The 21063-nt window shown below is 44.6% G+C and overlaps 3 protein-coding genes across 4 annotated transcripts; 2 read left to right on the top strand and 1 right to left on the bottom strand.

Moving 5' to 3' along the window:
* Positions 1-599: 599 nt before the first annotated feature.
* On the top strand, positions 600-13304 carry DDX55 (DEAD-box helicase 55). Of its 2 annotated transcripts, XM_054082529.1 has the most exons (15): positions 600-753; positions 1430-1480; positions 1569-1655; positions 2257-2348; positions 2462-2524; positions 3245-3394; positions 3565-3754; positions 4200-4282; positions 4622-4753; positions 5755-5847; positions 6925-7039; positions 7812-7980; positions 8339-8631; positions 9094-9542; positions 13289-13304. In XM_054082529.1, the coding sequence occupies exons 1-14, from the start codon at positions 649-651 to the stop codon at positions 9244-9246; spliced, it is 1776 nt and encodes a 591-aa protein (XP_053938504.1). In that variant the 5' UTR covers positions 600-648; the 3' UTR covers positions 9247-9542; positions 13289-13304. The 2 variants fall into 2 exon arrangements, with proteins under 2 accessions (XP_053938504.1, XP_053938505.1); XM_054082530.1 differs by lacking the exon at positions 13289-13304 and having other exon boundaries at positions 701-802; positions 9094-9430.
* On the bottom strand, positions 9578-14533 carry EIF2B1 (eukaryotic translation initiation factor 2B subunit alpha). The gene is made up of 9 exons (XM_054082532.1): positions 14412-14533; positions 14224-14325; positions 13522-13658; positions 13331-13447; positions 12732-12844; positions 11787-11855; positions 10722-10797; positions 10400-10525; positions 9578-9970 (listed from the first exon to the last, which is right to left on the bottom strand). Exons 1-9 carry the CDS (start codon positions 14422-14424, stop codon positions 9815-9817), a joined length of 909 nt encoding a protein of 302 aa, XP_053938507.1. The 5' UTR covers positions 14425-14533; the 3' UTR covers positions 9578-9814.
* Positions 14456-20064, top strand: GTF2H3 (general transcription factor IIH subunit 3). The gene is made up of 13 exons (XM_054082531.1): positions 14456-14520; positions 14698-14777; positions 15942-16048; positions 16668-16831; positions 17179-17241; positions 17485-17514; positions 18031-18059; positions 18145-18219; positions 18313-18366; positions 18638-18706; positions 18832-18967; positions 19050-19086; positions 19169-20064. Exons 1-13 carry the CDS (start codon positions 14511-14513, stop codon positions 19236-19238), a joined length of 924 nt encoding a protein of 307 aa, XP_053938506.1. The 5' UTR covers positions 14456-14510; the 3' UTR covers positions 19239-20064.
* Positions 20065-21063: the final 999 nt, after the last annotated feature.

The raw sequence follows: 21063 nt of genomic DNA, 5'->3' as shown, positions 1-21063 counted from the left end.
TGTCCAGAGAAGAGCAATGAAGCTGGGGAAGGGACTGGAGAACAAATCTTACGATGAGCGGCCGAGGGAGCTGGGGTTGTTTAGCCTGGAGAAGAGGACGCTGAGGGCGAACCCGTCTGCAGCTCCTTGAGAGGAACTTGTAGCGAGGTGGGTGTTGGTCTCTTCTCCCAAGTGACAGGGGACAGGACAAGGGGGAATGGCCTCAAGCTGTGCCAGAGGAGGTTCAGACAGGACATCCGGAAAAGTTTCTTCACTGAAAGGGTTCTCAGGGCCTGGCAGAGGCTACGAGGGAGGTGGTGGAGTCCCCAACCCTGGAGGAGTTTAAGAGGTGGGTGGATGAAGTGCTCGGGTCATGGTTTAGCAGTGAACAGGGAGGCTGGAGCTGATGATCTCGGAGGTCTTCTCCAACCCCGGTATTCTGCGATCCCAGGAATCGCAGCTATCTCACCCCTAGCTTTGCGACTCGGCCCCGGGCGGGCGCCCCAGTGCCTCCATGAGACCCCAGCGGCGCCTCTGACAGGCCGGGCAGCGCCCGGAACCAAAGCGCGGCGGCCCCGTTCCCCGCGGCGGCCGGAACCAATGCGCGCGGTCCTGTTCCCGCGGCGGCGCCCGGAAGCGAAGTGCGGCGGCCTCGGTCCGGGTGCGGTGATGGCGGGCGCCCATGAGCGCTGGGAGGCGCTGCCCGTGGCGCTGAGCCCCGCCGTGCGACGGGCGCTGCAGGAGCTCGGCTTCGCCAGCATGACCCCGGTGCAGGTGGGAGCCCGGCGGCGGGGCAGGCGAAAGGGACCTCGGAGCCCCTCAGGTCAGCAGGAGATGGAGCTGTAGGGACGCATCCAGAGGAGGCCACAGGGGTGACCGAGGGCTGGAGCAGCTCCCGTGCGGGGACAGGCCGAGAGACGGGGGGTTGTACATCTTGGAGAAGAGAAGGCTGAGGGGAGACTTTAGAGCAGCTTCCAGTGCTGAAAGGGGCTCCGGGAAAGCTGAGAAGGAACTGTTTACCAAGGCATGGAGTGAGAAGGAAGACCAGGGGGAATGGCTTTAAATTGGAGGGAGGCAGGTTTAGACTGGCCATAAGGAGGAATTTCTTCACTATGAGGATGAGGAGGCACTGGAATAGGTTCCTCAGAAAAGCTGTGGCTGCCCCATCCCTGGAGGGGTTCCAGGCCAGGTTGGATGGGCCTTGGGCAGCCTGAGCCAGTGGGAGGTGTCCCTGCCCATGGCAGGGAGGTGGAACTGGATGATCTTTAAGGTCCCTTCCAACCCAAATTATTCCATAATTCTGTGATCAGTCCGAACCCTGCTGTGGGCAGGGCGGCTCCTGGCTCCCCTTGCCAGGCAGCTTTTGCGAGGCTTCAGTGTCTCCGGGCTTTGGCCTCTGCAAGGTTTATTTCCACTAGAACACACTCGGGTGATGTTTCTCTTTTCTCAGTCTGCAACCATCCCGCTCTTCATGAATCACAAGGATGTGGCTGCAGAAGCGGTGAGTGCTGTTCCTTGGTGGAGTTCCTGGCTTTTCCCAGGTTGTCTCTGGAGCTGAGGCAGCACTGACTCGCTTTCCTTTCTCACAGGTAACCGGCAGTGGCAAAACCTTGGCATTTGTAATTCCCACACTGGAAATTCTTCTCAGACGGGAAGAGAAATTAAGGAAAATGCAGGTAAGGTTAAGTTATTCACTCCTGAATGCTTTTTTTACGATGTGCCAATAAGATTTGGGGACTTCAGGAAAAGCACCCGTAAGGAAAATTCTGTACACATAAAGTGACTCGTTGCTCAGCTCTGTGGGGTAATGGTAACAAGAAACTGCTTAAAACTTGAACATAAGTACTGAGGTGCTTTCTCTTTGTGCTCAGATATGTTGTATGTATTTGACATGATTGAAACAAGTTCCTGAGCTGTGAGAAAAATGTCTTAAAGTATTAAATGCGATGATGTGCTGCAAACAAGAGCCTTTGATTCCTTTTTAGCTTCCATTACCCTTAAATAGATTTTGGTGTACCGAGAACTTTGCGCTGTTATGTGCTGTCAGTATTAGCTACTGCTCCTTGAGCAGAGGTATTTCATGCATCAGTGTAGTACCTCTTTTGTAGATATTTTCTACTATTTTGTATACTTTATTTTATTTCTTTGGGAATATTTTGTCTAAAAGTAGCATCATAAACAAAGTTTATCTTTGCTTAGCTTGTAAGGGAGAATTTTTCCCAGATCTTTCTTCTAGTCTGCTATTTTCCTTAAATTCCTTTTGGTTTTCCTGTGCAGGTTGGAGCCATAATTATCACACCAACGAGAGAGTTAGCGATTCAGATTGATGAGGTCCTGTCTCATTTCACAAAACACTTGCCCAGGTTTACGTGAGTGACCTTTAGGCTTGCTGTGACTGTAGTTCCGTTTTCTTTGGATGTCTGTCATGCGTGGACTTGCAAAACTCAAAGGTGACCTGAATCTTTCTGTTTTATTGTTTCAGTCAGATTCTTTTAATTGGTGGTAGGAATCCCATAGAAGATGTTGAAAAGTTTAAAGAACACGGGTGAGTTGCCTGTCAATAATTTTTATCAGTTCCTCGCAGCTGTGATTTTCTCAGTCTTAGGGTTTTCAAATTAGGGCTTTGGTGTTGCTGGCACTAAAATTAGGTGGTGCTACATGAGTTTGTTAGGATGTATGCTGAGGAAATGGTAAATTCTTTTCCTTGCATGAGATATGCCCCAGTGAGATGCTAAGAAAGGATCAGATGTGCAGTCTGTACCATTTTGTGCTGTTTGGGCCAAGAACAGCATGCAGCACGGGCAAGTTGAAAACTGTCTTCGCTGAATATTTCAGTTTCTTCTTTCTTGTGGACTTTGTACGATCAGTAGGCCGTAGTGAGATTGAGACTGCTGATGAATAACTTTCAGGAACTGTTTGGTGCCGATAGCTGTGATGAAGTTTTGAAGCAATCCTAATTGCCCCTGTCTTTTGCACGGAGTTACCAAATGTTTCTGCTAGCTGACAGTTGCTTTCCATAGCTGCTGATTGTGTTCTAAACTTGGGTGACCACAAATGATGTGTTTTCACCTGAACATTTCTTCTCCCATCAACTTGGTATCTGAAAGGCAGTGAAACATGAATACAGTTAGAGGTGACAAACTGAAGTTGTTTTAGTGACAAGTGTGGTCAACTTGAGTGTTTGTGTGGTGCTGATTTTGGTAGCAGCTCTTCTGAAGTGTTTACTTTGTGGTTACAAATTGCTCCGTGTCTTGTTCATGAACAGTGGGAACATCATTGTGGCTACGCCGGGCCGCTTGGAGGATCTGTTCAGAAGAAAAGCAGATGGGCTGGATCTAGCAAGTTGTGTGAAGTCTCTTGACGTGTTGGTGTTAGATGAAGCAGACAGACTCCTCGACATGGGCTTTGAAGCAAGGTATTTAAATAATACATGAGCTTTGATGTAACTTTTCTCTTAAAGTTAATTAGCTCAATAGAAGATGCTGTATACTTGGCACTTTGGTTATAAACTCTCATTTCCAATGGTGAAGCATCTTTCCGAGAGCAGTCTTGGGACGGTTACGTTTTACGTGTGCTCACTTGCAGTTTGAACACCATTCTGGACTTTTTGCCCAAGCAGAGGCGCACAGGTCTGTTCTCAGCAACTCAAACTCAAGAGGTGGAGAACCTGGTGAGAGCCGGTCTCCGTAATCCTGTCCGCATCTCGGTGAAAGAGAAGGGAGTGGCAGCAAGCAACACACAGAAAACTCCAACACGCCTGGAGAACTATTACATGGTGCGAACCTCTGTGCTTAGTTTCTTGTTCCTTCTCCTTTTCTTCTGGTTCCATCAATGAGTTTTTAAATCTTGGCCAGTTACGATCACATTAATAGAGGAGCTAGAAGTCTCCAAGGCTCTCGTGAGTACTCTGAAGATCAGTAACCAAGCTGAGGAGAAAGATCTGAATTAGCAGCCCTGTTGTTTCATGCTGTGAGGTTTATTGGGTTGGCCAGGACCTGCAGTCCCAAACCAGCTGCAGTGCTGCGGCTCCTCAACCTGCTCCTAGTTGAGTGGGTGTGAGAAGAGGCACTGGCGTTTTCAGAGAAGTGGCCAAGGGAAACCTGAGAAACTGATGTGGGAGAGGGATTGTGGCAGGGATGGAAAGACTACGAGTTTAAGTATTTATTTTTACTTAAAACAGGATGTATTTCCCTTTTTTTTTTTCCTTTTGCATTGTGTAGGTGTGCAAAGCAGATGAAAAATTTAATCAGTTGGTGCATTTTCTTCGACAGCACAAACAGGAGAAACATTTAGTCTTTTTCAGGTAATTCTGTTTGGTTTCTTTGTGACAATAGTGTGGTGGTTTATTACGTAAATTCGCAAACTGTGCCCTCTGTGGACAAGGACACAATTAATTTAGAAGTAATTCCTTTTAAACAGTGCATAAACCAGATTAATGTCAGGATTGCGTTGAACTTGATTAAGCAAAACATACTTTAAAAATGCATTTAAAATGTAAGGCATTCTAAAGGATTATATATTAATTCTAAAAATTATGTATGCATTTTAAATAAAGGTCTCAGACCACTCTAGCTTGACTGACTAAACCGGATTAAAAATGCAGCATAATCGTTTGCTTTTATATCTGTCCTTATTGCAACAGCACGTGTGCCTGTGTGGAATACTATGGAAAGGCTTTGGAATCCTTAATTAAGCAAGTGAAAATAATGAGCATTCATGGGAAAATGAAACACAAGCGTAACAGGATTTTTACTGAGTTTCGGAAGCTCCCAGGGTAAGAATGTTTGAGCGGGGTAAGCCAGCCAGAGTGAAAATGGTAAGGGATACGTAATTTTGTCTGACTGCGTTATTCCGCCACGGAACTGTGGTGTTGTGGTGAGGAGAAGGATGCTTCTGAATGTGTTTATATTAACACAAACTGTGCTTAGGTGCTCAAAAGTGTGATCACAGAGCGGAAATGTGGCTGGAGCACATCCAGTCTAATTTAGAAAATCTGTGGCAGCACAGAAGGTGCAGGAACATGGATTTAGGATACTGTGCAGTCCAAGACCCCTGTCAGCTTGCGGTGCTTCCTGCTGTTGCCTGTGGTGCTCTTTTACTGGGCACACCGTACTGTCACACTGCAACCACACATCAGCCTCGCTGTATAAATGTACCAGCAGCACCTGAGGGTGAAAATAACCTTTTCCCGATGGGTAATTGGAGTGGAAACCCAGGATACTACTTTTGTTGGTATACGAACAAGAATATGGCAACACGGTGCTGTAATTTACCTGCAGAAAAGTGTTCTTAGTCAGCTTTGCAGGGTGTTAAGAGACTCTCGACCCGTTAGCTGTCATTCTTTATTGCATGGGAACTCGGGTTTAGCATTGTGCATTATAAGAAGAATAATTACCAATGGACTGGAGGAACAACTGTTTGAAATGGGGACTGACAGTTTTAGCATCCTGAGGTCTTTTATTAAACCATTTATAGTACTATGTTCAGCTGTGGTGGATGCAATGGTGATGTAAAAATAGAACTTGGAATAGGGAATTTTTTTTTTCATAGTGACGTGTTGTCTGTAATATAAATCACATTCCTTTTCCTAACATTATGTAGAATTCTAGTTGGAAGTGGCACCTACATTACATTTTGTGTCTTTTCAAAAACCAAATATTTTAGAATGCTTTGTTCCTCATTCTCCAGTGCAGATGCAGAATATGCAGTTGAGGGAGGGGGAGCAGCTCTTCTCAAAGGACACTTTAATGAAAGTGCACTTTTTCTTCTTCCTAGTGGCATTTTAGTTTGCACTGACGTGATGGCCCGTGGCATAGACATCCCAGAAGTGAACTGGGTTTTACAGTATGATCCTCCCAGCAGTGCAAGGTACGAGTTCCGATCTTAAGAACCTTTATTCTACTTGTGGTCATGTTATTATACTGTTAAGATGCAAACTCAGAACACACAACTGTGGAAAATGGAGAACAAGTCTTATGAGGAGTGTCTGAGAGAGCTGGGGTTGTTTAGCCTGGAGAAGAGGAGGCTGAGGGGAGACCTTATTGCTCTCTACAACTACCTGAAAGGAGGTTGTGGAGAGGAGGGAGCTGGGCTCTTCTCCCAAGTGACAGAGGACAGGACAAGGGGGAATGGCCTCTAGCTCCACCAGGGGAGGTTCAGGCTGGACATCAGGAAAAAATTTTTCATGGAAAGGGTCATTGGGCACTGGAATAGGCTGCCCAGGGAGGGGGTTGAGTCACCTTCCCTGGAGGTGTTTAAGGGACGGGTGGATGAGGTGCTGAGGGGTATGGTTTAGGGAGTGCTAGGAATGGTTGGACTCGATGACCCAGTGGGTCCCTTCCAACCTCGTGATTCTGTGATTCTATGAAAACGCATGTAATTGCTGCCTGGAAGTCAGTCTGAGTGATCACAGAATAACACGTGAGCAAGGGAGGATGAAATGCTGTGATTTTTGTTGTAACTGCTGTGAATTGGAATGACTTTGTGTTGCTTGTGTGTCAGTCAAATGAGTATTTGCCACTTACAGTGGTGGGAAGAGGCTCTCTGGGGTAAGGCTTGGTGTGAGAGTATCAAAGCAGTGATGAGAGGTGAGATGCTAGAGTGAATGAGAAAAGAGCAGGGACAGAGCTCCTCAAGGAACGTACATTGGAATTTCAGGTGGGAGACGCTTTTCCATGTATTTTAACTTCCAGTGTCACAATTCTCCCTACAACTTGCTTACAATCCATCCCAAAACAGATGCCCATTGTTTTGATGTACAGTCCTAACAATGGAGCGAGGCTGCTACCTGTGTTGTTTGTACCGATTCCTGCTGGATTAGTTCAGAAGTGCATAGAACATAGCACAAGTATTTACCATCCCATCAGATTTACCCCTTTTGCTGTCTAATACCTTAAAAATGGACTGAACATCTCTTGTTATGTGAACTCTGTTGTGTTGTTCCAGTGCCTTTGTGCATCGGTGTGGTCGAACAGCACGGATCGGCAACGCAGGCAGTGCACTTGTATTTTTGCTTCCCATGGAAGAATCTTACGTTAACTTTCTCTCAATCAACCAAAAGGTGAGTTGGCTTTTATTCTATCCAGAAGCAGTAAAGGGCAAGGGGACGAGTTTAATGATGGCACGGGAGCTGGAACTAGACGATCTTTAAGGTTCCTTCCAACCCAAACTATTCTATGATTCTATGATAGCAATTTTGAATCAGAATTTGTAGGCCTTATGGTCATATGCTTAGATCACGCTTTAGCAGAGGTGTATGGAGGGGAAAAAAAAAAAAGACAAAGAAAAATGAAGACAGGAGCTGCTTGTTAATTGCTTGTTAATTGCCAAATGCAACTCTCCATTGGAACATGATTGCTGCCACTGTTACCTACTGAGTTTGTAATAGGAATATGTGATGTACTGAATAAGGAAAGGCTTTTCATTCTAAGGGTGTGCAGATGAAGCATTTCCAGAAAGGCAGCCCTGCCCCTGCCAGTTTATGTACTGCTCTCAGTGCTGTTTATTTTTAACTCAAATGATTTCATGTGTCTGGTCTTGCCTTTATGGAGTTAATTGTATAAATTCTCCAGAGCCCTGCTCGTGAGAGTGTAGCTCGATGAGGCACAAGACAGAGGTGTTGCCTTTTGAGCTGCAGCGCACAAAGTCTGTTGCTGGGCCGGGACACCTGTGTGTGGGGTCAGTGGTGAACCAGCGTGTTGAAATGACCAAGTAAAGGGGGAAAAGGGGCTTGCGTCAGTTTGCCCAGGATTAACTGGAGAAGTTTCACAGTACATTTTCAATCATTCAGATGAACTTTTCCTTTGTTTTTTTAAGTCTTCTCTGGTTTTCAGTGTCCTATGCAGGAAATGAAACCACAGACAAACGTGTTGGATCTTCTCCCAAAGCTGCAGTCCATGGCCCTGGCTGACCGGGCAGTGTTTGAGAAAGGGATGAAGGCCTTTGTGTCTTACATCCAGGCTTACGGCAAACACGAATGTAACCTGATCTTCCGAATAAAAGGTAATTCCCAGACGGAGCTGGTATCTTTTACTCTTCTTTTAAGAAGACAGTCTTTGGTTTGGCTAAAACCAGTATTATTGTCCAAAAACTTCAACTACTGATTCCTGATATCAAAGTTAACTTCCCGCAGCATCAGATTCTAATAAAACACCTATTTTTACAGCAACATTTCTCATAGTTTTCAGAACGTTTAATTATCAAGTTTGATAGACTTATGATATAAATAAAAGTGGCTTAGTGTTGTTACTGGTATCAAATGCAAACAATACAATAAGATAATTTTTTTTTCTGCAATTTGCTACGTGATATTAACTTTTTATCCAGTAGGAAACTGACTTTATCATCTTTATTTTAACAGATCTGGATTTTGCTAGCCTCGCCAAAGGTTTTGCATTGTTAAAAATGCCAAAGATGCCTGAACTAAGAGGAAAATGTTTTCCAGACTTTACTCCTGTCATTGTTAATACAGACTCCATTTCATTTAAGGATAAAAATAGAGAAAAACAGAGAAAAAAGCAATTGGAACAACAAAGAAAAGAAAGAGAGGAGAACGGAGGCAAAAAGAAATTCATAAAGAACAAAGCCTGGTCGAAGCAGAAAGCCAAGAAGGAGAAGAAAAAGAAAATAATGGCTAAAAGGAAGCGTGAGGAGGTAAGGCATGGCCGTTGTGTCAGACTACGTGTGATCACTGAGCGCATATAGGTACTTTCAGATAGCAGAAGCAGGGTATTTCAGTTTGATGCAATAGGACCTTGGCAGACAAAGCTTAAAAAAATTGTAGAGAAGCTTTTTAAAGGCAAACACCAAACCAGCTTCTCCACACTCGGCTGCCAGTCAATAACGCTGCCACCACAGGCAGTGAAGGTTTTTGTTTCTCAGAGGTGCAGCTGTTGGGAATGATGGTGGGCAGTACTTAACTGTTTTTTTTCTCTTTGCTTTTTTCAGTTCTGAACAAGTGTAACTGAGGGTGAGACAGTTTACTAGGTAGAAATTAGGAATTATTTCCTGCTTGGAAAGTCCTGGCAAAATCTAAGTTGTAAACGCCTCTTGTATTTAGCCGTATCAGAATGAAACTTTGGTGTTGTGTTTAATTTGTTTTTCAACTGCCAACAGGGCTCCGATATTGAAGATGAAGATATGGAAGAGCTGCTGAATGACACGAGACTCTTGAAGAAATTAAAAAAGGGAAAAATTAGTGAAGAAGAGTTTGAGAAGAGACTAACGGGCAGCCAGGGTAGACTGAAGGCAGAAACTGTTGCTGACTGAAGGCCGAAACTGTTGCTGACTGAAGGCCGACAATTGTTTTAACACTTTTACACTAAAATACTGCCCGTTTCAATAAAACTGTCTTTTAATAACAAAATGATGATGAAGAGAACAGAATTGATCTAATTTCTTCAGAAAGAGACCTGGTGTCCATAAAGACATGCAAACAAGACTGTGGTGAAGAACAAAGCTAAAAGCACTGCTCTTGTATGGTATGGCAGGAGCTTTGTGTGTTTTCGTTTTGTTTTGCTTAGGTCAGCAGCCGCCCACCTCACTGAGTCTGAATACACCGCAAGGTATTCTATTTTACAATATCAAAATACTCCACCCATCTTTTAAAATAATTTATTTTAGGTCTTCAGAAAGTGCAGTAACTTCTGGAATTTTTTTAACAGTGGTCCATCCACATGTAAAGTTTTGCTTTAAAAACTCAAGGCAGCCAATAATTACATTAATCCTTATAATGTTGTCTCCTTACTGTGTCCATATAACTTGTATCATCTTCCAAGTTTACACAACTGTGATAGTCACTGAAGAAGATGATACATCCTGTACACCCAGTCCTCTGTTACAGATAGAGTTTAATAAGTTCATCGCTGACAGCTGATGGAGTTAACACACCGAGGTCTGTAAAAAGTAGTGTAATTAGTGATGGTGACGTGTAGTCGATCCAGGGATGCTCCTCTGTCAGATTCTGACTTGTTTTCAGAGTGTCTGCTTTGTACTAGAAAGAAACGGGGACCGTTATTACACAACTCCAAGTTAAACCTCTTATAGGCAAGAGCGGGACTTGGTCACAAGCAGATGTTTGTGGTAAAACTGAAGGAAGCCAACTGCTTTAAAAAGAGGCTGCTGCCGCCTTGGTCTCAGCTGTTTTACCTTCTGTATAAAGTACAACCTGTAGTTCCGGGGTGTATTTATTTAACTCTTTCTTGCTCTCAGCTCTGTTTGTGCCCTAAATGAACTAGATGTTTGTATTACAACAAATTATGGCTGTTGGACGTGTGACTGTACCTAGCATGGAGTTGCTCCATGTTAAAGTGAGCTACAGCAGAGGGGTCCAGACAAATGAAGACATGCTTAGACGAAAATTATTCATAGATATGTAAGCATGTATCTTAGCTGGCGAAGAGGTAATTTGAATTTCTCTTACCTTAAACTTATCTGGGACATCCTGCTGATTTAGAGGAAAAAGTCTTACAAACTTGAAACTTTCTGCTACCACATAAAATGGCTTATTCTGAGCTTTGGCGCACACAGCAATTTGATTAGTGCCAATCTGTGGAGACAGATGGAAAACAAGCAGACTCAGTGCTAGTGAGCCATAATATGGCCCAGTTTCCAACGATAAATAGATGTTTACTGGATAACATCCAAATGGAAAGATTTTTCAGAAAGCCTTGAATTCCTCAAAGAAACCAAACTTTTAAAGTCTAGAGTTTACAGAATGATGTAATGAATTCACTGCCCGTTACCTTGTTAATAATGCCTCCGCTTTCAACTACACCTTCAGCACCAACTAACACGAGGTCCACTTTCTCCATAATGTAGCTGTTCATTGGGGAAAAAAATCCAAGTCTTACTGGGTAATACGACAAATGACTCACAGAACAGAAATCAGTGACTCAATTCTTTCACTTTTCTGAACTAGTTTTGTGTACCTATGTAAGTTCACGTCCTGTTACACATCCTTGGAGTGAGCTTTAAGCTGCTTCCTTGGCAGGAATATTAAGTAACCATATCTTCTCCAGCCATACCTGACCTTGGCATTTTTGTGTAAATGCTGGAAGAAGTTGAAATCTGACTCAGAATGATACTTGGTTGCAGGACGTGTGTGCCTGCACAGTGAAGCGTAACTGCATCACGATAACCTTGGCCAAGCACACAGGGTACTCCTCGTTCCCCTTTCTTTACATCCCTCCAATGTGTTTTGTTAATTGAAAATACAGATCTAAAAAGAAAACCGTCAGCTAGGTGATTTGAATAGACTTAAGGTGTTCAACAGAACTTGTGACTCCTCCAGTCGAGCTGCTATCTTTCCTAGATAGAGGTGCCTGGGTACACACACTGGTACATGTTCTCTTGGAGGCAGCCTCTTGGGCATTTTGCACTTAAGCAAGAATTGAGATTTGGATTTATTATTGTTCTTTCTTTCTGGAAAAAGTAAAAGTTTTGGACTTTTTACTAAGCAGGGGTAATTTAGCAAATAGCTTCAGAAGCCCCAAATGATAATATATATGCAAATTAGAAAAATATTTAGGCTTTTTGTGTAGCACCTTAGGCTTGGGGTTTTTTTTTCCCCAAGTTCTATGCTGAGGTCTGACTCCATTTTTCATTCTAAAATGCAAATATCAAATACTTGTTTTGTAGCAGGCGTAGTCTCCTAATTGTGCACCTAAAGGTATAACTTGTTTAGCTTGTTTGATGGCTACAATGAACTAAGTAATAACCTCTGTAGTTTGAATAAGCTTCTAGGAAAATTACATACAACACTAACAAAACTGTGATGAACAATATTAAGCTTTAAGGATCAAACTTACCCAACTGCAGCATCCAGAATCACAGTCACAGGAATGTTGAGCTTCTTCAGGGCTTTTGCCATTTTTTGCCTATAAAAAACATATGAAGCTTTAACAGCAGTGCTGGAAAAAGACTGAAACCCATGACTGCCCACGTTTGCCTTGTTTGTAGTTTTGGTTTGTGATGTACCCTCTAACAGAAAATAAGTTCTTGTGTAGAAATGGAAACAAATTACTATGAACCCAAGAAAAGTCAAGTCAATTTGTTTCAGTCAGGAATTACAGCTACAGAAAGATGAGTCTGTGAACTACTACTGAGATGACAGGTTATCTACATTGCCCCAGCTTTTCCCACAACAGAGTGTAAGAAACAAGTGGTAAAGCATATGGGGAGCATTACTAGAAGTTACTTTGGTGAAGCCGGAAAATTGTACGTACTTCACTTGACCAAACATCCTTGATTCTAGTGAGATGTGTTAGCGACATCTGTTATCCAGCACAGGATTTACTGCTTCACTTACACAACAGTGCATGCTCTGAAGAGGGAAAGCTTGCTCTCTTGCTATCAGTGATATAATTTATTTGGCATATTCAAAGAAGATCGTTAGCCAAATGTTTTACTTTCCTGCACTTAAGACAGTACTGATTGTTAGCCTACTTTTGAAGCAGGCAACTAGAAATCAGTCGTCTCCTGTCTCAAGGGAAATGTAGGTTGCCTGGCACTGACTGAAAGTTTGTAAAACTTTGAGGAAAGTCTAGGGAACATTAATTAGAATATTTAGTATTGGAAATTACTTGCCGATATTGTTTTTTTTTAACTTGTTCAGAATAGTGTGATAGTGTTAGCGAGGGTGACCATTTGAAATGCTGCAAACAAGCCTAGTGGCTTTTAAGGCATGACAGACTTGATGCTAGCTGTGACTTACCCTGTTAACCAAGATAAAACAGAACTTAATAAGTACTTGCCCTGCTTGATCTGGCTGTGATTCAGTAACATAAACACTGAAGCGCTTCTTTGCCTCCACAGCTGCTTCTAACACTCGCAGGACCACTCTCGAGTAGGCGTGTGTCAATATTTGCTGCCGAAAAAAAAAAAAATCAGACATTTTTTGCTGAGCTTTGGGAAGTCTTTACTTCTGTCAATGGTTTCACGGCTTTTACTCCCCAGAGCTGTCAGTCAACATTGCATAACAGTGCGTCACTTGTGCTCTACAGACACAGGATTGCAAATCTCTGTGTGAGTTGGACTTGATGTGACCACCCCAGTGTGATCGAGGGGTGATGATTTTGTTCTTTAAATGAAGTTTGAAGATGTGACTTCTCAGCAGCTCTTGGAAGCAGACCCCAAGTTAAAGCTGGATTGCATGGCAGTGGAAGTCAGGGCAGGAGACGAGTCTTAACGCAAAAAAGTGAAGGGCAATGTCGCACCTATCTACCTGCAGTAGCCACCACCAGAGAAGGTTGTTGTGAATGTCAGTAAACTTTGCTCCCCTCATCTTTCTGTCTTTCCCCTCTGCAAGCAGCAGAACACCAGAATGACAGCAGCCTAGCCTCAGCCTACTTACGGCACCATCTCTGATGAAAGGATGACACAGCTTGGCGATTTTGTTCCTTGAGAGGGAGACTTTCCTCAGGAAGATCTCCCCACGCTCGATCATGATTTCTTTGCACTTGGAGTAGTCCTGGAAAAGACAGCCATGTGGGCTGTGTGGCCAGCCGGTCCCCAACAGGCAGGGGAGTGTGGGGCTGCCCTTACAGAGTACTCCAGAGAGGTGAGGCTGATGAAGCGCAGGAAGAGCTCCCCGGCCGAGGAGACGGCCACGGAGGAGTCCACCCGCGACAGTGTGTTGATGGCGGCCAGCAGGCTGCTTCGCAGGCCCTGGATAGTCTCCCCTGGGCAGAGGTGATGGCATGGTCAGGGCCTCGCTGCAGGGAAACCCGGAGCACAGGGGGTACCTGGGCACGAAGAGGGGACCCAGCGGTGGAGATAGGGGGCTGGGGGAACCCAGGGTCATGGGGAGTACCTGGGAACGGAGAGGAGGGCCTGGGATGGAGGGGGGGAAGCTGGGGATGGAGTGGAGGGACCCGGGGATGGAGGGGGAGGATCTGTGGGCGGAGAGGGGACCCAGGGGTGGAGATGGAGGGTTGGGATGTAGGGAGAACCCAGGGTCGGAGGGGGGGACCTGGGAGGGGACTGTGGGATGGAGGGAGGGACCTCAGATGGAGGTGGGAAGCTGGGATGGAGTGGAAGGACCTGGGGATGGAGGGAGGGGAGTGGAGAGGGAACCCTGGGACGGACGGAGGACCCGAAATTGAGGTGGGGGGAACCTGGAACGGAGAAGGGGGATCTGGGGGCGGAGAGGAGACTCTGGGACAGAGGAGGGTAAGCTGGGACGGAGTGGACGCGCCCGCCGACGGAGGGAGGGACCCGGGGATGGAGGGGGGACCCGCTTCCCACCTCGGTCCTGCTTGAGGAAGTCGAGCAGCGCGCGGATGGCGGCCACGGCCGAGGAGAGGTCGGGGTCGTCCCTCAGCTGCGCCCGGAAGGTCTCAATGAGGTCTGCAAAGCATCGGGGGGGGGGGGGGTCAGGGGCTGCCCCGTGCCCCCCCGTCCGCCCCGCCCCCTCCGTGCCCTCAGCTCCGCACCTTCGGTACCCATGGCCTTTCCCCGCCGGCTCCGAATGAGGCGGGGCCGCGTCTCGGCGTCATCTGCGTGCGCCAGGACCGGCCGCAGCGACCGGCGCGATGAGCTCGGGTGAGGGGGCAGCGGGCGGGGCTGGGGGCGACAACACCCCGGTGCCATCTACCCCCCCCCCGTGCCACCCCCCCCCGTGCTATCCCCCTTTCTCCTCCTCCCCGCCCCCCCCCCCCCCGCGTCGTGCCATCTCCCCTCGGGGCTCAGGGTGATGTCGCTGCATTGTCACCTTTTCAGAGGACGAGCTGAGCCTGCTGGTCATCATCATTGACACCAACCCGATCTGGTGGGGAAAGAGGGTGCTGGGAGAAGCCGAGGTACTGAGTGCTGGTGCTGCCGGTGGCGGTTTCTGAGGCAAACAGTTTGTTTTTTGTTAATGTTAGTAAGTAGCCAACGAACGGGATGGGTCTGTGGTTCCTGAACCATGCTGACATTGTCTGTGAAACAGGTAATCATGCACAAACAGGCTGGGCAGAAATGGATTTGGAGTAGAATCATGGAATCATTAAGGCTGGAAAAGACCTCTTAGATCTCAAAGTCCAACCATCAACATGACACCAACGTACCTAATAAACCATGGCCCAAAGCGCCATGACTATGTGTTTTTGAACTCATCTAGGGATAGTGAGTCCTGAGTATCCCTGAAGAGAAGGACCTGGGGGTGCTGGTGGACAAGAAGCTCAATATGACCTGGCGGAGTGCGCTTGCAGCCCACAAAGCCAACCATGTCCTGGGCTGCACCCAAAGCAGCATGGCCAGCAGGGTGAGGGAGGGGATTCTGCCTCTCTGCTCCACTCTGGTGAGACCCCACCTGGAGCCCTGTGTTCAGTTCTGGAGTCCTCAGCACAGAAAGGACAAGGAGCTGTTGGAGCGAGGCCAGAGGAGGCCATGGAGATGATGTGAGGGCTGGAGCACCTCCCATATGAGGACAGGCTGAGAGAGTTGGGCTTGTTCAGCCTGGAGAAGAGAAGGCTCTGTGGAGACAGAGCCCTTAAAGAGGGCTCCAGGAAAGCTGGGGAGGGGCCTTCATCAGGGCATGCAGAGATAGGACGAAGGGTTTTAAGCTGAAAGAGGGGAGATTGAGATGAGATTTTAGGAAGAAATCTTTTCCTGTGAGGGTGGGGAGGCCCTGGCCCAGGCTGCCCATAGAAGTTGTGGCTGTCCCATCCCTGGAGACGTTCAAGGCCAGGTTGGATGGGGCTTGGAGAAACCTGATCCAGTGGGAGGTGTCCCTACCCATGGCAGGCAGTGGAACCGGATGGGCTTTGAAGTCTTTTCTGACCCAAACCATTCTAGGATTCTATGATATTGTCTTTTTGTCAAAGCTTTTTTCCTAATCGCTTCCTCTTAAGGAAAGAGCCCCTTCCTGTCTTCAAATTCAATATCTCTTAACTGCAGTTATTTGAGAGACTGATTTAAAATCACTTAACTGTGAATGTTATTGTGCTATATTGACTTTCTTCTTTTTTTTCACCCCACAGTTCACCCTATCAAAATGCATCGATGCAGTGATGGTACTGGGAAATTCGCACTTATTTATGAGTCGCAACAACAGACTTGCTGTAATAGCAAGTCACACGCAAGAAAGGTGTGTTGCCTGTTAACAGCATAAAGGTTTAAAGCATACTTTTCTCTATCTGTCTCCTGATGTTCTTGTTGGACTGAAGTATATAATTGAAACGACCTTTAAAATGCTTAACATATCGCTGTCTTAAAAACAGAAATTAACTAAAACTGCGTAGGAAAGAAATAATCAACTTAGTGCCGTACACAAAGCAGCAAAGAGGCTTATAAGACAGAAAGGAGGTTTAAACAGAATTTCACTTAAATCTGCATGGAGAGAGGGAGAGAGAGGATGGTAGCGATGTGGCCAGCAGGACAATGGAAGTGGCTGAAGTTTCCTTTTTAGTGGATGTTTTTCCTCGAGCTATTCGTGAGTCTCAGGATCTGCCACTAAGGGCAGGCATGGTAGCTGTTTGCAAATTCTCTTAAGAGGTGTCTTGAAAGGAGGGAGGCAAATGTGGGTTCTGCTCCATTTCGAGTCTGACGGTTGCCTGCCCTGTGTAGCCTCTTTAGTGTCTAAAGTATTAAAACTATTTGAAACTGTATTTCAAGTATTGCTGTCTACAGCCAGTTAGTTTATTGCATTTTTTTCTTATAATGTTAAGGATAAAAACATTAATACTTTGTTTTTTCCCCTGTTTCAGCCGTTTCTTGTACCCCGGGAAGCATTGGGCTTCTGCAGATCTCTTTGGAGATGGCAGTAGTTCTGTGGAATCTAATTGCTCTGGCAGCAAGGATGGAAAATACGAGTTGTTAACAGCAATAAATGATGCGATTGCAGAAGAGATTAAAGACCTCATGACAAAAAGTAAGGAAAAGAAAATTCTAGACTTAATATGGAGAATTGCAAAACACTTGGACTCTCAAGGAATTGTAGGAATTTCCGTTATTTTCATAGACTTATAAAATGGTTTGGGTTGGAAGGGACCTTAATATCATCTAGTTCCAAACCCTTGCTGTGGGCAGGGACATCTCAAGCTTCTCATCAATCATTGAACTCACATTTTGATCATGTGAAGTCTGTTATGGTTGACACTTCAGGCCTCTGTGTTAATAATATTTGCCAAAGATAAAAGTTGTAATATTTGATATGGTCAGTTCAGCAACCGTTTTTATGTATGAAAGTAACTTTTGCAACTTTCTCTTGTATTGCAGCTGACATGAAGGGTCAGCAAACAGAAACTTTGTTAGCAGGATCACTTGCTAAAGCACTTTGTTGTATCCTTTTGATCGTGGACTCTTCAAAGCCTTTATTTTTGACTGTTTTATTATAATAATTATATTTTAATATCGGTTTTACTATTCCTGTTCTGTAATAATACTAAAACCTGAAATGTTTGCATAACAACTGTGGGTCCTGCTTATTAAAATGCATGTTGGTGAAGGCAGTGAATATGTGGTTTGGATACTGGAGTTATTCCCAAGTACAGAATGTAGATTCCTTAATGTTTGCTAATGTAGTTATCAACAAGATGAGCAAAGAGTTAAAAGGTAAGGCCTCTTCTCTGGTTTTTAGTACTTACATAAATATTTGAATCAGAACAACTGAATATCTTACTTGGCTTTGGTTTTCCTCTTGTGACTTATAAAATCAGGTACAGCGCTATTTGTGCAAATACTTCTGCTAGGAGCATATCGGACTAGAATCAGCTGTACATTTCGGATGACTTCAGTCAATAAGAAATACCATATAACTTGAGATATGGTCTTTAAGCAGTGAGTTTGTAATGAACAACATTTCTTTCCTGATCAACGTCTAACAGAAACGGGTCTGCTTTCATAACAAGTCTGGATTGGTTTACAGATAGTTGTCAATTGTTTCTGCTGCTCTCTGTGCCACTGGGACTGTAAAACAGTTTCATGTACATATTTTAATCGAAATGTTAGATGCCTGACAATTTGAATGTTCAGTATCTAACAGATGTTAGATGCTACAGAATTATAAGGACAAACTACAGGTGTCAGAAAGAATGTACTCATGCGATTCTTTTTCTTTTCAATACTTAGCCAATCAAGAAATGAAATCAAGGATTTTGGTAAGAACTTCTGCTGTCAGTTTTCTTTTAGTCTTGAAGTCCAGTGATTTTATGTAGGCTAACAAGACTGAATTGCTTTATTTAGGTCATAAAAGCTGCAGAAGACAGTGCATTGCAATATATGAATTTCATGAATGTGATCTTTGCAGCACAGAAACAGGTAAAACTGTCATTTTAGTTTGATGTATATTATCTTTCATTAATGTGCAAAGATAACAAAATTTTCATTTGTCTTATTTATTCCTTCTTGCAGAGTATTTTGATTGATGCCTGTGTCTTAGACTCTGATTCAGGTCTTCTACAGCAGGTACAGATGTCATATTCTTACTTGCTGTTTACATTTATTCATAGGCATTTTATGATATATAGCTTGACATGTTCTTAAGCTCTCTCTTGCCTCTATTTCAAGAGTGGGTGTGGCCATATCTGTTAGTGGCTCTGACAGTTCAGTGGATCTGATCCACCTGTCAGTGGATCTGACAGTTCTAACATGCAGGCCTTGAGCAGTATCTGGATATTTTAATTATCCTGTTAATATCATAAAATGTAACAATCTGATAGTGCTCTCTGCTTTCCAGGCTTGTGACATTACGGGTGGCTTATATTTGAAAGTGCCCCACATGCCATCCCTTCTGCAGTATCTGTTGGTAAGTCACTTAAAAAACACTGCAGTGTTTTTCAGCTGTCAGATGTGAAATCTTACTGACTTAATGATGAATTAATCCAGCAGAACTATTCCAGTTTGCGAAGTATTTTTGCTTTGTTCACACAGTGGGTATTTCTCCCTGATCAAGAGCAAAGATCCCAGCTTGTCCTTCCACCTCCTGTTCATGTTGACTACAGAGCTGCATGCTTCTGCCATCGAAATCTCATTGAAATTGGTTATGTGTGCTCTGTGTGCCTGTCAAGTAAGTCTAGAAATATTTAAGAGTGTGATTTCTTACCTTCAAATAAACTATTGTAGTGAAAGTTGATTCTTTTATTTTCCAGTATTCTGCAACTTCAGTCCTATCTGTAGTACATGCGAGTAAGTGTTGTTTCTTCTTGTTTCAAGATTGGGTGTGGAAATGTGTTCAGTATCTGACAGTTCCTTTTTTATTCTATTTCAGGACTGCTTTCAAAATATCGTTGCCACCTGTCATGAAGGCTAAAAAGAAGAAATTAAAGTTAGCTGCCTAACAGCATTCCGTAAATACCTCATAACCTCCTCTAGTAATTCCATGAAATGAAACATACTTGAAAAATCAGTGGCATTTTTAATTGGATGTGAAAGAGAACTGTATGTACTGTTACTACTTGTTTTTTAAGGGATGAATATTTAAATTGTATGCCTTCTACAGAGCCCTTTAAGTAACAAATCACTGTATTACCATGTAACTGGTGCTGTTTTAAATACTAATTCTTAATTGTGTGAGGAGCCAGAAGCTGCAGCCTGTCAGGAAGCACACTCTGTGAAGCTGAAGGTATCTGGCCACTGCAGAGCTTCACTCCCCCAAGTTATTTTCAAGGACAAGAAAGCGAAAGCTCTGATTCATTTGTATGTTGGTGTAAAGATAAGAATGACCATTTCTGGTGTGCAGGATCAGAATTGTAGCACTCTGTTATTCAGGGACTTCAACTTCTTACCAGCTTTTGCTAGCAATTTTTGGACTGAAAAACTTATCAGTTTCAAAGTAAATGAGCCCACATTTTCAAGATACCTTAGAACTCACTTTATTTTTTTTAATATGCCAACTCCCCTGCCTGTGCATTTGTGTGTATATCCATATTCTTTTGACTGCTCTGTCTTTGTGGTATTGCTTTCTCATTTGGATTCTCTTCGTTTGTGAATAAAAGTGTCCTCTTTGTTTAAAATAACTTCAGTAAATGCAAGCCAGCTGGTTAGTCTTTAAGGCTGTTTTTGAAAGTGGAAAAAAAAGTGTGATTTATGCAGTATCATAGAGTGTAGATTTAGAAGGGACCCACAATGATCATCGAGTCCATTTCCTCTTCCTGCATAGGACAGCCGTAACACCAATGTGACACCAGGTGGACTTTCTTTTTAGTGTGTGGTCTTATGCCTGGCATTTTGAGAGGCAAGAGGAATGGGGTTTGGAGTGGCGTCTTTATGTCTGGGCAGGCAGCTGTGCTGCCTACTTCTGAACAGGGCTTTGCTTGAAACAAAAAAAAAATCTCTCTCTGTTAAAGGCTAACTGTGTGATGTGGGGGTTTTATTCACTGCTAGTAGCTGATGTTCTCCTAAAAGGAATAGAGAGAACTTGTTTCCCACATTGAAGAAGGCAGTTGTTTTTCCAGGAATTTATGTCATGTCTTTGTGCTTCATAGAATCCTGGAATGGTTTGAGTCAGAAGGGACCTTAAAGCCAATCCAGTGCCACCCCCTGACATGGGCAGGGACACCTCCCCCTGGATCCAGTTGCTCCAGGCCCCATCCAACCTGGCCTTTAACACCTCCAAGGAGCTCAGCAAGAGCCAGCAAAGTGCGCTCACAGCCCTGAAAGCCAAACAGAATCCTGGGTTGCACCCAAATCAGTGGGACCAGCAGGGCCAGGGAAGGGATTCTCCTCCTCTGCTCGACTCTGGTGAGATGTCTGGGAGCTTCTCATCCACCAGATCCCAAATGCAACCTCCAGGATAGAATCACAGAATCCTGGAATGGTTTGGGTCAGAAGAGACCTCAAAGCCCATCCAGTCCCACCCCTTGCCATGGGCAGCAGCATCTCCCACCGGATCAGGGGCTCCAAGACCCATCCAACCTGGCCTGGAACCCCTGCCGGGATGGGGCAGCCTGGGCCAGGGCCTCCCCACCCTCACAGCAAAACATTTCTTCCTCAAATCTCATCTCCATCTCCCCTCTTTCAGCTTAAAACCGTTCTCCTCCTCCTGTCCCTGCACTCCGTGATCAAGAGTTCCTCCCCAGCTTTCCCGGAGCCCCTTTCCGCACTGGAAGCTGCTCTAAGGTCTCCCCAGAGCCTTCTCCAGGCTGAACAACCCCAACTCTCTCA

This window comes from Cuculus canorus, chromosome 17 (genome assembly GCF_017976375.1).
Source record: "Cuculus canorus isolate bCucCan1 chromosome 17, bCucCan1.pri, whole genome shotgun sequence".
NCBI lineage: Eukaryota > Metazoa > Chordata > Aves > Cuculiformes > Cuculidae > Cuculus > Cuculus canorus.
The sequence above is the reverse complement of the archived record's forward strand: the minus strand, read 5'-3'. Positions and strand labels throughout refer to the sequence as shown.

Bases quoted from the DNA above. Each gene is read 5' to 3' on its own strand.
- DDX55 (XM_054082529.1), top strand. From the start codon at position 649: ATGGCGGGCGCCCATGAGCGCTGGGAGGCGCTGCCCGTGGCGCTGAGC. The intron at 1,656-2,256 runs GTAAGGTTAAGT...TTTCCTGTGCAG, and splicing joins AGAAATTAAGGAAAATGCAG to GTTGGAGCCATAATTATCAC. The intron at 3,395-3,564 runs GTATTTAAATAA...GCTCACTTGCAG, and splicing joins GACATGGGCTTTGAAGCAAG to TTTGAACACCATTCTGGACT.
- EIF2B1 (XM_054082532.1), bottom strand. The intron at 13,448-13,521 runs GTAAGGGCAGCC...TGTCTTTTCCAG, and splicing joins TCACCTCTCTGGAGTACTCT to GACTACTCCAAGTGCAAAGA. The intron at 10,798-11,786 runs GTAAGTTTGATC...CCCAATGAACAG, and splicing joins ATTCTGGATGCTGCAGTTGG to CTACATTATGGAGAAAGTGG.
- GTF2H3 (XM_054082531.1), top strand. The intron at 16,832-17,178 runs GTAAGGAAAAGA...CTTGTATTGCAG, and splicing joins TAAAGACCTCATGACAAAAA to CTGACATGAAGGGTCAGCAA. The intron at 19,087-19,168 runs GTAAGTGTTGTT...ATTCTATTTCAG, and splicing joins CCTATCTGTAGTACATGCGA to GACTGCTTTCAAAATATCGT.